Source organism: Corvus cornix, chromosome 2 (genome assembly GCF_000738735.6).
Source record: "Corvus cornix cornix isolate S_Up_H32 chromosome 2, ASM73873v5, whole genome shotgun sequence".
Taxonomy (NCBI): Eukaryota; Metazoa; Chordata; class Aves; order Passeriformes; family Corvidae; genus Corvus; species Corvus cornix.
Window position 1 is genome coordinate 106,700,703 of NC_046333.1, and position 14,891 is coordinate 106,715,593.

Here is a 14,891-nt window from a genome sequence, read left to right on the forward strand (position 1 = left end):
CTGGTATTAGCAGGGCCCTACCTTTGCAGTTCTCACCTTGACTTTGCTCAGGTAACACAAAGTACAGGGCCCTCTCTGTACATGCACACCTTGTTTTTACAGGACAGAGCAAAGCAGCATAAATAAGAAACCTTATTTATGAGCATGGCCTAAACTAGGGAGGGAGGGAGGCACTAAGTGGTCAAATCCAGCCCATAAAATGAGCCTGTCTAACCTGCTACATTTAGCCTCAAAAGACAAAGCCAACAGAGTGCAAGAGCTGAACAGTTGACCTGCACTGAGATAAATTCAAGTATTTTAGTACATCAGATGTGATCCTATCTGGTTTGTAAGGTGGTGGCCCAACAGAGACATCGATTTCCAGTGCTGAAAGGTTTGGTCCATCCAGGCTTACAGAGATCACTGATGAGCCACTGTAATGGATGTGTCAGAGACAGCAGGGCAATTGATAGAGCATTTCCACTTTGCAGAGCACCTGTGTGTGTAAGGATGTCAAATGTATATTTGGCAAACAAAGGCACACTTTGCATTGTGCCAAAAATTCAGCCTGTAAAGCTTCAAAATACATTAAGTAAAATTTATGGATATCTACAAAGACTAATGTAAGCATGCAGTAAGAGTACTTTTGACTTTTTATTAGAGTTTATCATTTATTACAGTTTATTACTATTTATCATTTTCATGCAAAATATTACAGTGATATCTCTGAGCTTTTTGCAGCATTTCTTAGTACAAGTGGGAGACATGGGCAAGGATGATGTTATCTTCTTACAGCCAAATACAGAGGCATGTTTGAATTCTTGTAGGCCACTTATAGAGAGGGATTAAGAATGAAGATGTAAATTTCTACTAATGTTGTTTATCAGGACTGACTTGAATTACATATGAAGTAATCACTATGCAGCTTTGGAATAATTTTGATTAATATGAAGGAAAGTTTCTGCTCCATCTAGATTTTTAACTATTTTTATTGGGAAGTATGAACGTGTTGCAAATGATTGTGCTTACACATCATTTTACAGAACATTTCTTCTTAACACAATTCAGTTCAAAGCTTGATCCATTCATACAAGAGGAAATGGGATCAAGGCCTAATCAGGAAATATTTAAGAGACTAAAACAGAAGACTTATTTTTGAGAATTAAAACTTAGTAACAAGACATAGGAATATTAAGTCACTGTTCATATCTTTCTGAATCAAAACCTACCAAAACCCATTTTCTTAATCAGTGCTTGTACAGCTGTGCAAGAATAATGATTTTTCCCAGGGCAGCAGGACATTGCTTTGATATTCTGCTCATATATAAAACTGTTAAATTTAGACAAAGAAGATTGAAGGGGCATTAATCTTCACACCCCAAAAGGCAGCTGCAAACAGAAAGAAATAATCTCTTTCCACCAGGGCTACGTGCAGAGAGGGTAAGAAACATGCTGGTACTGCATCATCAGACAAAGTCACTCTCACCAGCACTTAGCAGTGCCACAATAACCATTGAACCTGATGATCTTAAAGGTCTTTTACAACCTGAATGATTCTATGATCCTATAATGCCTCCGTGGCACAAGCCTGCGTCATGCCGGCAGGTTGTGCATTACAACTTGGGTCCCTACCCTCTTCCAAATTGTTTCTCTTTTAGCTGGGGACTTTCTGGGGTAATGAACGCTGGAACAGTGTCTTAAGAGATTGTAAGGTGTTACGTCATTGCAGGTTGCTAAGGACAAATAAGATGAACTTTGGCCAACGAAGCTGATTCTTGCATGGCTGAGAAGTGATGTGAATGGCCTTTGCTGGGTCTGCCTGGCAGCATGGGCTTTGCTAGATGTGTAACAGGGAACTTACTCTGAGCAGGCTGGGGGATGCCACAGAGGCTATACAATCCCTTACCACTTCTGCCCTTGCAGCCACCCAGCTTTCCTAGGCTGGTTTTCAGAATATTAACAGTGAGTGTGATGGTACAGCTGGCTATGACTACAGACAGATACCTTCAATAGCTGGTGATGAGCCAGGCCAGAGGAGATTTCTAGGCACTGCTTCCTTCCTTTTAGGAAACTTGCCCAAGTAGACCTAACAGTGATTGTGTTGAAGCAAAGCACTATCCTGTTGCTGCTGTCCTGGAAATAGGGCATTTTAGTCACAATACTATTTTCCAGATAAACATTACATATAAAATTGAGATGTAAAAGGCAGCAGGTCACATACAAAGTATGTAAATTTGTATCTACAGTGACTTACAGGACTGGGATCATTTTAATTTGTTTGCTTATGGTTCGGTTAATTTGTTGTATTTTTTTCCTGTTTCTTAAGTTAGTTCCTGAGATAAAAACAAATGCCACCTATTTAATTTCACAGAGTCACAGAATCAATTAGGTTGGAAAAGACCTCTGAGATCGAGTCCAATCTACAACCAAACACCAAGTCAACTAAACCATGGCACTGAGTGCCACGTCCAGTCTTTCCTTAAACACCTCCAGGAATGGTGACTCCATCACCTCCCTGGGCGGCCCATTCCAGTGTCTAATCACCCCTTCTGTGAAGAAACTCTTCCTGATGTCCAACCTAAGCCTCCTCTGGCGCAGCTAAAGGCCATGCCCTCTTGTCCTGTCACTTGTTGCCTGGGAGAAGAGGCCGACCCCCAGCTGGCTACAGCCTCCTTTCAGGGAGTTGTAGAGAGTGATAAGGTCACCCTGAGCCTCCTTTTCTCCAGGCTAAACAACCCCAGCCCCCTCAGCCGCTCCTCACGGGACATGCGCTCCAGAACCTTCAACAGCTTCGTTGCCCTTCTCTAGACTCTACTTCATCCATTTGTTTTGCCGCTGGCTTACTGTTTGGTTTGGGTTTTTTCTCCCACCGATCCCTCGGTTACTTCCCGAGATAAAAACAAAAGTCAGCTATTTAACTTCTCCCATTCGCATTACCGGCAGCCCAGCGCAGCCCTGCGCCCGGCGCTGTCCCTCAGCCCCCGGGAAGGGGCGGCCGGGCGGGAGTTCCGCCGCCTCGCCTCGCCCCGCAGGCGGCCCCGGGAGGCTCCGCACGCCGCCGGCGAGGCCCCTGCCGCCCCGGTGACATCACCGGAAAGGCGGGTCACCCGCGGCCAATGGGCCGCCTGACGGCCGCGGAGAACCGGGGAGGACCCGGAAGGTTTCGCAGTCGGAGCGTCGCTGCCCCGCGGAGAGACCTCGCTCCTGCCGCCCGCCCGCCCCTGCGTGCCCGATGGACTCGGTAGGAGTCGCCGCCGCCGCGCCCGACGCCGGGCCGGGCCCCGCCTGGCAGAGCAAGGTGAGCGCTGTGCCGGCGCCGCGGGGCCGCTGTCCGGGCTCCGGGGAGGAGCAGGAGGACCGAGGCCATGGAGAGGGCGCTGCGAGGTGGTGCCAGCACCACCAGAGTCACGGTCACTCGGCAGAGCGACCCGAGCGTGGTTTGGTACCGGCAGTTATCTCCTTGGTGGGGAGAGCTGCTGTGGCAGCCTGATAACCGAATTGCTTCCGTCCGAGGGAACTGGAGCTAAGTGAGCTTGGTTGTCCCGGCGGTAGGCAGCGAGTCCCAGCTCGCTGGGATTCGTCATTCCCCAGCCCCCGCCTCCCCGAACGAGGTGTGTGTGTCCCTCTGTTGTTTTGAGGGCAACTTTTACGCTAGCTGACCTTTCAGGGCTCTAGAAGCGGAGGAGGAAGCTGTGCGTAAACCCCTGCTGTTGGGTTATTCCAAGAGAAGTTTTATATAGGCTGTATGTCTGCTTGTGGGCAAACTTCCTGGGAAGGCTTTACCCCTGTCTCCAGAGGGTACTGAGACTGACAAACTGACTTTTTTTTCCTTCGTTAGTGAGTGACCATCAACAGTTTTTCAACCCCAGTTCTCCCTATTGAGTTTATGAAGCTACTCTTTGAGTAGTTCCCATAGTTCCTCTGTAGAAGAGCCCTTCCATTACATGAGCTTATTTTGGAGCCAGTGATAGCTAGTTATCCTGATTATTGTGTTGCCACTGCACAAGGCTTGCTGAATTGAAAAAAATATTTATTTCCAGTGTCCGTGGGGAGCCCCTAGCACAACATCAATATCATGTTCTCTTGCTGATGTAATGAGTGAACAGCTGGCAAAAGAACTGCAGCTGGAAGAAGAAAGAACTGCTTTTCCTGAAGTGGTTGCGTAAGTTTAAGTCCTGGATTAGTGATTTCCATAGTTGTGACGCCGTCTTCTCTCTCACACGCAATTTCTTACAATGTACTCAGTGCATAGCAATATAGTAAATGATTTGCCTGTTGCCTCCTAACTCTGCTTCTTCAAATCTTCTTCAGTGAAGATGGCTTCCCCAGCTAAAAGTCTTCCTTAGATTCTCTTCTCTGTTGCTCTTCCTTCTTTCGTGAGGTTTTCTTTGCATTTTCTGGGGGTGTTAGCAGTCTGTAAGCTATATTTAGAGAATGTCAGAAATGGTTTTTTTCTACCCCTTTAGGGACTCTTCTTAACAGTGTGCAATGTTATTTTGAGAGCTATTAGATATATCACCTGTATCCTCCTATTACTTGAAAGCTCTAAACAAAGGCCAAGAACTTACTAGTTCTAAAATTGTACAAATTTTGACTATCTTTCCTGTGAAGCAGAACAAAGCAACACTGTTTGGGATTTTTTAAACATATAAATAAGTATACACATGCATACACCTGTATGCCTTCTTTCTTTTCTCTGAAGGACATCTTAAAAATAGAGCTTAATGCTTCTTGCAGAATGGTAAACAAGCAAAAGTTTAAGTAAAATTTGCATTGTAAATGAGTGGCAAAGAGAAATGAAGTCATGATCTATTAATATTTAGTGTTGGCTTGGAGTGGAGGCAGACAGCTGAGATCCATTCCTTTCTGTGCAGCTCTGCATGAAGTCTGTTGTATAGACTGGGGAAGTGGTAGAAAACAGTGTTTCCACTTAGATTGCTGTGTTTAATTTTTTAAAATTTCTGTTTTCATCTTATATAGTGCTGCTGAAGGACCATTTATTACAGGAGAAAATATTGACACTTCCAGTGATCTAATGCTAGCTCAGATGCTGCAGATGGAATTTGACAGGGAATATGATGCGCAGCTTCGGCGTGAAGAGAAGAAGATCAATGGAGATAGCAAAGGTACCTTCATCAGAAGGAATGTTTTTGCTTTGGAGCTATTCTTGGCCCTTAGCTTAAATTGATGGAGCTGTGAGGAAGTAGCAAAGCCCTGATAATCACAGAGACATGCTTATTTGTTTTGTTTCTCAAGTCTCCATATCCTTTGAAAATTATCGGAAGGTGCATCCCTATGACAGTGACAGCTCAGAGGATGAGGTTGATTGGCAGGATACCCGTCATGATCCGTACAGAGCAGGTATGTGACAGCTTTAAACAATGCAATTTCTTCAGTCAGTAGACCTGAGAATATGACATAGTTAAATTAGGTCTTGTTTTAGTGTAAGGAGACACACCAGCTGCATTTAAAATCAGGTCTCCTCAATGGGAGGTGTCAGCAGGAGGTTGGGCAGGTAACTTCTGTCTGCCAGTATATTGGATTCAGTGGCTGAATCTGGCAAAATACAGTGTACATGGGAAGTATTGTGGGATGTGCTTATCTGTCATCTACATTTGGATGATATGTTTACATATCATCTGCACATGATATTGAATACTCCTGTCTTAGCATGCCAGAAATGTGTCTGACACCCCAGAGAAGACAGAGAAGTAAGTTGTAACATAGCCAAAGAAGCTGTCATGCTTAGGATGAGAGAAGACTGTATTAAGATTGTACAATTGAAGTAATTTATTCTGTTTTATAAATAAAATTATGTTACTTTTGTGGACGTTGTGGGACTTGTATGAGCATTGGTTATGTTTGTTTAGATGTAAAATTTGGTTTCTTTTTCTCACTGCTGGCAGATAAACCTACTACTACACCAAGAAGGGGTTTCATAGGAAAAGGAAAAGACATTACTACGAAACATGATGAAGTGGTATGTGGAAGAAAAAACACTGCTCGCATGGAAAATGTAAGTGAAAACTTAGGGAAACTTACTTTGTGTATAAAACTGGAATGCTGCAATTCAGCCAAAGAGCTAATGCTTGTCTACCAGTGCTACTGGGTAGGGTGCTGACTTTTATTTTTTCCTGTTGATGAAAGCAGTTCAGTCTTTGGTTTATTGGTTTTTCACTTTGGCAGTTGGAGTTTTGCGTGGTTTGTTTAATAATAGTTTGTTATTGAGCAATTCAAGAATTTGCCCAAGAACTGGTTTGGCAAAACAAAACTGTCAGCAAGTTTGGCACACAGGCAAATAAAACACAAAAGCTATTTTTGAAAAGCATAGATATTGTGTAACCTTCCTTCTAATTAATTTTGTCTGATAAGCCAAGTGTTTCAGTCAATTGTTTGACTTACAGCTTTTCAATCTGTTTATCTGTAGTACATACCTTTCATTTTCTTTAAGGTAACTGGTGCAACTTCTCTAAATAAGGAAGTGCTGCAAGTGCTATTTTTACAGGATGTTAGGTTACCTCATATCAATTTGGATAGAACTTTGAGTTCTGAGTTTAAAACAGTGTGTTTTTTAACATAGTGACAACATCGCACAAGTGGGTTTCACATAGGTCCAAATCTATCCTGGGTTTTTCCAAATCAGGATGAGAAATTTCTGTTTGTGCCAACTTTTGGTGTCTGCTAGTAACAATGCTTAAATTCTTATTATTTTTACTTGTAGTTTGCACCTGAATTCCAAGTTGGGGATGGAATTGGGATGGACTTAAAGCTGTCAAATCAAGTCTTCAATGCCTTAAAACAGCATGCATACTCTGAGGAACGTCGAAGTGCAAGGCTCCATGAGAAGAAGGAGCACTCCACTGCTGTATGTTTTTAATAAAGTCTCTCTATCTACTTCTTATCTTGTGTAATAGCTAAACACTGCTTTGGTAACTTCTTGCAACATTCCATTTTTAGTAAAACAGCTAAGCAATATTATGTTAACATTGCTGAAGGAAATTATATCAGCCAGCTCCTACAAAAAAAAGCTCTTTATTTGAGCTGCATTACTGTGAGAGCCATGTTGAAGTACAAGCAAGCAGCTACTGGTTTTTTCTCTTTGTCTTTCTAAACTTGTCTCTTAATCAACTACAATGAATAAACTGCCTGGAAGTTATTTATAGAAATATTCAGAGGACTAATTCTCTGCAGTTGAACCATGTGGCTCCAAATATCTGTCTTCATAACAAGTTTCAGGAAGATGAGGTGACCAACTGACCTAATAATTTAGGAATTTACTTGATAGACTGTATGGGTGAGTTTGGAGTAGGGCCTCTGGTAATTCCTGATGTGGACCTCTTCAAATTTGTGTGTTTTGCTTTGGTTTATTGTTACTTATATAAAAGGAATATAATACTTGGGATATTGTGATTCATGATTCGTAAAGACTCCTTGAAAACACTGTAGAAATTGCTGTTGAGCCTCAGTCTATAAGTGCAATTAGTAAAATACTCTATGTGCTGCACTGCTGATGGGAAACTAAGAGTATTAAATCATTAAATCAGTTCTGGAGCAGATTGGCTTTGCTTCATATGTTTATTTTTGTCAGGCTTCTTTTTCCCCCTCTGTCAGTTGAGAGAATTTTATTAATACATTATTCTTTCCACTTAGTTGAATTCTTGTGGTATATAAATATTCTAAACTCCTGGTAAAGCAAAGAATTGCTTTATTGAATTGAGTATTCATGTCTTGCCTATTCATTCTGTTCATCTCTTGTAGGAGAAAGCAGTGGATCCTAAAACACGTTTACTTCTGTACAAGATGGTCAATTCTGGGATGCTGGAGACCATCACAGGCTGCATCAGCACAGGAAAAGAATCTGTTGTTTTTCATGCCTATGGAGGAAAGTGAGTATGTTGTTTGTTACTGATGATAGCTTTAAGTACCAGAGATGACTTAAAAAGCAGAAAACACACAAGTATTTAAACATCTGCACCTTTTTATTCCCAAGATTAAAAGGTTGTATTCATGTATATGCAGATAATAATAAAATCTGAAAAGATGTGCCTTAACAAATTGGGAGAGGTAATCTATTTGATAAACAACTTATAATCAAAATGCCAAAACCCAAACATTCATAAGTTTAATCATCGAATTGTTATAAACTTAAGTTTGCTTCTAAATTTGATAGAAAATTAGATCCTCTCTTATATTAAAAATTGCTGTATGTTGCAATGTATAAAAACCCAAACCCATGCATTTGCTTGTAAATAGTTAACTTTGTTATATATTTGTCTTTTTCCATGAGAAGTGCAACTGAAGATAAAGTTATTCCTCCAGAATGTGCCATCAAGGTGTTTAAAACAACTCTTAATGAATTCAAGAACCGTGACAAATACATTAAGGATGACTACAGATTTAAAGACCGCTTCAGTAAATTGAATCCACGAAAGATTATTCGTATGTGGGCTGAGAAGGAAATGCATAACTTAACAAGGTAAAGAAAGAAAAAGGAAGTGTAGTTGCCAAATGCCTGCCAGTTTCTTATTCTCTCTTTAAGGAAGATACTCTGTTGTCTGGGTGTTTGACTTTAAGGCCAAAGTAATACACAACCTGGCACAGATTGAATAAGCCTGTGATTTCTTACAGTTTAATAAATTGTCAGCATCTTCAGTGATTTTGCAGCAGAATTTACAGGCCCATGAAGTTAACAGGCTCTAGTTGTAAAAGTGATTAGTATTCCATGAGCATTTTAGACTCACTTATGACTTTAGGATCTGAATTTTCCTGTGTAAAATACTGTGAAATATATATAATTATTCAGTTTTCATTTGTCTCAAAGACTTTTTTTACTCTGGATTAAGTTTCTCACACAGCTCTTAGATTGCAAATGAGCAAGTGAGAACTAGAACTTTGGGACCTTTTAAGCTTTTTTTCTGTTTTCCTTAATCAGTATTTATTTTCTGATCCACAGAATGCAAAATGCAGGAATTCCTTGTCCTCAAGTGGTTATCCTTAAGAAACATGTCTTGGTTATGTCTTTCATTGGCCAGGATCAAGTCCCAGCTCCTAAACTAAAGGATGTAACACTTAGTAATGAAGATATGAAAAAGGCCTACTATCAGATTCTTAATGTAAGATGATGCTGATTTCTCCTCCAATTCTGTGTTGTGTTTTCTTTTAGGGGAATAACTGTAAGGACAAATCAGCACTTACTTACTTTACAGGATGCTTACATAATTTTCAAGATACAAAGTCCAAAGTCTTATTTTGCTGCTGTTTAATATGTGACTTAGAATCAATAAGAAATTATGCACTGAAAAAAAGATATAATAATCTGAGTGGAAAACATGCTGGAATTTGATGACAAACAGATGTTTAGCAGCAGAGGAATTGTGAGCAAGTAGTCCTCCTTTTATAGAAGCAATATGTGGTTTAGAAAATTCTCTGAAGTCTTTCTGGGTTTACCAAACACTTAATTTGCTTAAGCACTCTCCAGTGGATTGCCTGCCACCTTTTTTAGCAAACCTAGAAACTGGAGAATGAATTAGAATACTGCATGGTGGATACTTTAATTTCCTATTATCTGCTTGGTTCAAACACACACTGGCTAACTGTCCACTCACTATTACATTCTAGATATTAAAAAAACCCAACCAGGCAACCAACCCCTTGGCTGGCAACAGCTTGGTAACAGGAGTGGTCTAGGTCTCAACTGAATCAGACCAGTGAGCAGCACAACTGTGTTTCAAGTGAATTTGTGTCCTGGTTAGGATTCAGTCTCTACAACCTGTGAAGCTTCCTTCCTATGTGATAGGAGTGAAAATGACACGTATATTTAGAGAACATGTTTATCTGTCTCCTGCATCTGGACTGTGGCAGAGCTGACATGAGTTTACCAGAGTAACTCTTCTTATTTTGCCAAAGCTAAGCTCAGTGATAAAAATGTAGTTTGCTGGCCATTTGCCAAAGCTGCAATTCCCTGGATGGAAGTGTATTGAAGACTTGGGTAAAAATTATGTACATTATGTGAGTGGAAAGGGAAAGATGGGGTTGTTTTGTTGTTTTTTCTTTTCAACAGTCATGCTAGCAATATTTGTTTGGAGTATAGCACACTTCATTCATTAATTTGGTTCCTTGCAGATGATGCAGCAGTTGTATAGGGAGTGCAACCTGGTCCATGCAGATCTTAGTGAATACAACATGCTTTGGCATGATGGGAAGGTGAGTTTGTTCTTAATTTGGGGGGAAAAGGTTTCATCTACTGTGAAATATTAATACAAAGTGAATTGCTATTTCTGTCACTACAGGTCTGGCTCATTGATGTCAGTCAGTCTGTGGAGCCAACCCATCCTCATGGACTTGAGTTTTTGTTCAGAGACTGTAGGAATGTTTCACAGGTAGGACCTGTGATATCTTAGCTATACAGAAGATTACTCTTGTGCATTTTCCATGCTGACAGTGTTCTCTGAAAGTGGAAAAAAAAGTGGAAAAGTAAAATTATACCACTAGAACTTCTTTCAGTTATGTTTATCTGTGGGTCAACCGAAACAAAAATCTAATTTTGACTAAGTATTGTACTGGGGGAAGTCAAAGGAATATTTTGTTCTGTGTAGTAAAGTGTTTAATGTGTGCTCTTTATATTGACTAGTTCTTCCAGAAAGGAGGTGTTGCAGAAGCACTTAATGAGCGTGAACTCTTCAATGCTGTCTCAGGTTTAAATATTACAGCTGACAATGAAGTAGACTTCCAAGCAGAGGTATAGCTTTCTTTATCTAACAATTTTAATTTGGTTAGCTATAGTAGCTATTATAATACCTTAATTTTCCACATTTAGTTTGTGTGATTGGTGTGAGTAAAGTTTCAGCAGTCATTCTGCATCTCTTTTTAAAACCTTGAGTATTTTAACCTGCTACAAATGTTTACAGAAACTCAGATTGACAGATTTCTCCACCCCCTTTCCTGATGCCCCTGCTCCCAAGTAGAACAGACTTCATACTGAATATAGTTGCTTCGTTTCAGCATTAAGGCAAATCTAGTGATCTGTTTTAGTTTAAAATCTGTTGTCTTGCCTTACATACATTAAAGGTTGTACAGCAAAAGGAAAGTTGGGTTAAAAATAATAATCATTCTACTGCTTATTTTTCATGGTTTAGATGTTAATGGATTTGAATTTAAAGTTTAGGCTAGCATTTTTAATTTTGAAGCTTAAAATCATGCTAGTGTAAATATGGACTTAGGAATCTTTGGTCACTGTTGGCTTTTAATTTTCAACCTTTGGCTGTAACTCCTCAAGGCCTGCATCCTGATACCGGATTTAAAAAAAAAACAAGTTGTCAAACATTCCGTATTTACTAATTAAAGTAAGGGCAATGTGGTGATTCTACTTTCCCAATTTGCTAATGAAATTGCAGGTTTATGCTAGTCCAGCATGGAGTAGGTGGGAGCTGGAAATTAGGTGACTCCTGGAGCAGGAGGTCAAAGTAAGAAAGAGATAAAGGGAACACAGTGTCACAGTTCCACGATCTCTGTATCACTGGAGAAAGGCACACTTCTGTACTCCGAGAAATACAGCTGAAGTCTCAACGATCATCCAGTCCCCCCTCTAACTGGTGCATTTTAGTTACATAGCTTCAAAGTGTAAAGGAGTGCTGCTCATTTTAGTAACTTGTTGAGAACAGATGTTTTCAAGGCGTACCTGGCTGTATTGGAGCTGTTACATGTGACTGAATCTTTGAAATAGCAACATTGTACATACCTGCTCTGGCCTCTAAAGCTACTTTTTAATGCTGTTTAGAAGCATTCTGCTGCCAGCATGGTTTTGTGATTTCAGCATGGTTTTATTTTTGGCTCTCTAGATTGAAGCTTTGGAGAAGATGAATGAAGATCACGTGCAGAATCATGGAAAGAAACTGTCAATGTTTCCAAGTGATGGAGACCCACCTATATATGATGAATAGCACTGAGTTTATAGCTGCTCACAAAACAGAACACAAATTTACTGCTTCTAACTATGTTGGTGCAGTGGTAAATGTCAACTGCCAATGTCGAGAGAGTGCTTGGCTGGGAATACCAAAATGGAAAACACAGCGAGCATATGGTGATGCCTCAGTGGTTTGCTTTTTTTTTAACCTGTCCCACACATCAGGCTGGCACTGTGAGAATGGACTATCACTACCACTTTGAACAGACTGACACTTTCACCAATTGCCCAGTTACATTAGACTAATGTAGCTCAGGTGGTCATGTTTTGCATGATTCAGAGCTTACATATCTTTTAGTCTAAGAAAAAAAAAATTTCAATCATCTGTATTGTCCAAAGTATTTAGTGGGAAAGCACACTAGAAGAGTCCCTCTTTTTTTTCCTAATGTAACTTGAAAAACTAATTAAACATTGTGTATGGACACAATGTCTTTCATCTATCTCCACCAAGGGCAAAATGAAAAGGCAAACTGTGCACTGCAATTGCATGAAAATGTTTATTTAGCAAAGTAATATATTTATAAATGCAAAAGTCTGGACCTTGTCATTTGAAGTACAGGGAAGGTGGCTCTACTATCTCTGTAAATACTGTTGGGTATTACATGAGAAAGAGATTTGAATCCAACCAGCAGAGGACTTCCTTGGTGCCATGCCAGGAAATCCTGAGTCAACAATGTATAATAAAAGAGTCAGCTCAGGTAGCTTCACTCTTAATATACAAAGGGTTCCAAGAACTTGGTGCAAGCCAAAAATAAAACTGTATAATAATCCTATCTCTACCTAGAATGTCAGTTTGGAGCATCAAATATTCTTGCCCTAAAGATAATCATAGACAAATCTGTGTATTCTTTTTTCACCTGTAAGCAAAAAAGCTTCATTTAGAAATAATGATGACTGATATTGGTTTCCACAGTCTATTTTATGCTTTTATTCTTAATGTCAGTCTTTTTTTTTTCAGCAACTTCTAAAAATCTAGCAATGTTTCTCTCCAAAACAACACACTTAAAGGTGAACTGACATGGTGGGATAGTTTGGAATTAAGAAATTCTAATCAACTTCTTTTTAACTGATTTCTAGTTTCTGATGCTGCTCTTTATCAAGCAGAATATAGTGATGCTACATGTGACCTTCTCACAGTGTGCTGTGAAAGTGACTTTTTTATCTCTTTTTGTTGGAAAACTGGTGGTGAAGTAAAATCTTAAGATCTTGTGGTGGTATTCTCGCATGGTTCTTTGCATCACAGAGGCCTTCATTGATCTTTGGTGCTTCCCTAGAGCAATATTAGGGTAGGACTACACTAATTCCTTACAACAATAGAGAAATGACTGTTTGGGTGGGTACTACATGAACAATAAACAACCTTGGTTTTGCCAGTTTCATCCCAACACTTGGATCCTCTTCCTTTTTCCAAATCGGACAAGTATCTTGCATTTACCCCTTACTTTTGAAATAAAGGAACTTGTATCTTTCAGATACTTAAGTCTGTTCCAAATTTCTCAGTGAAACAGTTTCCCAGAATAATGGTATCAGGGAAAGAACAGACCACTGTAAGGGAAGTGCTGCAGTTAGCTAACCACTTCAAGAAGACTACAAGCTTCTGTTGTCAAAGATAACTAGATCTCCTTCAGAGAAGGCTTTTTATTAAAAAAGTGATAGTCCTATTCCAGGCTTATAACTAGTTTTAGTACTCTTAACATTTCTTAGAGGGGAAAAAAATCTCAGAACAGTTGCTAATAGCTTAAAATGTTCTTGTAAAAGGAAGATTATGATTGCTACAGCTATTTGCATGAAGTGAGAGGAAGAGAGAGCAGAAGTAACAGGAAGCAAGGGGAGGGACTTTTTTGAGCTACTATTTGAAATAGGCCCCTGCTTGTATCCCTGTGCTTGGACTGAAGCTTCAGTTGTTACTGTCATTTTTAATTTCTTGCTAAAATCTGTCTAGCACAGGCTTGAAAAAACAAAACACACTCCAAATAAATTAAGCCATCTCCCTTGAGTCTAATTTAAATCAGTTGGGCCCAATTATATTATGTATTATATATATAATATTATATATAAATATATTTTCACTTCCATCAGTAAAATTGGCTCAGGAATTTGCATGGAGATTTTAAGACACCTGGGCATGTTTTTGAGTTTGCTAAAAGAAGCATTTTCCTGGACTCCTTTGAAATAAAAGGTTCCAGGATTATTATTGAGCAAATAGAATCTTAGTTTTGGAATTGGCCATTAAGGTTTATTTCTATGACAAGAGTTTCAAGTTGTGTGTATATTTACTTGCTTGCTGATTTCTCCTCAAAGATACCTCAGTTTCTATTGCAATTGCAGGAAGTGCATGCTGTTCTTTAGAGAAGTAGGAGAAGGGTAAATGTCAGCAGAATTTCTTAAATTTTCACCGTGGATTAACTAAACTTCTGACTAACAAGCAATGAATTTTGTTACTTTGTAAAAAATTATAAACTTTAATGTGCTTTAAATGCTTTGGAAATACTTGTCATCTCCAGTTACCAATTTTTTGATGATGCAGGAGGGTTCTGCAGAACAAACAGCTTGCTGTAATTCTTAGTTGTGACTTTAGTATCTCTAGTCTGATGTGAAATTGCAGCTGGACTAACTGGGTCACAAGTCATTCAACAGCCGTTTGCATGATACTGTGTTAGCATCTGGTACTTAAATTTCTATTTCTCCCATACTAAGATGTGCTACCATTTTAATCTGAAATTTTTAAATTGTTATGATCTTAGTCTTTTCTTTTCCCCTCTTTTTAAATTTTCCTTTCTAAACCAAATAGAAAATGCATAAGTGATATTCTCACACAATATCTAGGTCATAATGTAGGGCTTACATCTAGTGAACTAAGGTATTTGCCAGTGCATCAACAAAAAAAATCCCATTGCTGTTTTGTTCTCCAAATTAAAATATATGCTCAGCATCAATGCTGAGGACCAAG

At 39.5% G+C, this 14,891-nt stretch overlaps 1 protein-coding gene across 2 annotated transcripts; it reads left to right on the forward strand.

Moving 5' to 3' along the window:
* The first annotated feature begins 3,080 nt into the window (after window positions 1-3,080).
* RIOK3 (RIO kinase 3) lies at window positions 3,081-13,412 on the forward strand. 2 transcript variants are annotated; one of them, XM_010396381.4, is made up of 13 exons: window positions 3,081-3,277; window positions 4,020-4,141; window positions 4,960-5,105; window positions 5,236-5,340; window positions 5,886-5,995; window positions 6,701-6,844; window positions 7,738-7,865; window positions 8,267-8,455; window positions 8,933-9,092; window positions 10,102-10,182; window positions 10,269-10,358; window positions 10,610-10,717; window positions 11,817-13,412. In XM_010396381.4, exons 1-13 carry the CDS (start codon window positions 3,212-3,214, stop codon window positions 11,916-11,918), a joined length of 1,551 nt encoding a protein of 516 aa, XP_010394683.1. In that variant the 5' UTR covers window positions 3,081-3,211; the 3' UTR covers window positions 11,919-13,412. The 2 variants fall into 2 exon arrangements, with proteins under 2 accessions (XP_010394683.1, XP_010394684.1); XM_010396382.4 differs by having other exon boundaries at window positions 3,083-3,277; window positions 8,270-8,455.
* Window positions 13,413-14,891: the final 1,479 nt, after the last annotated feature.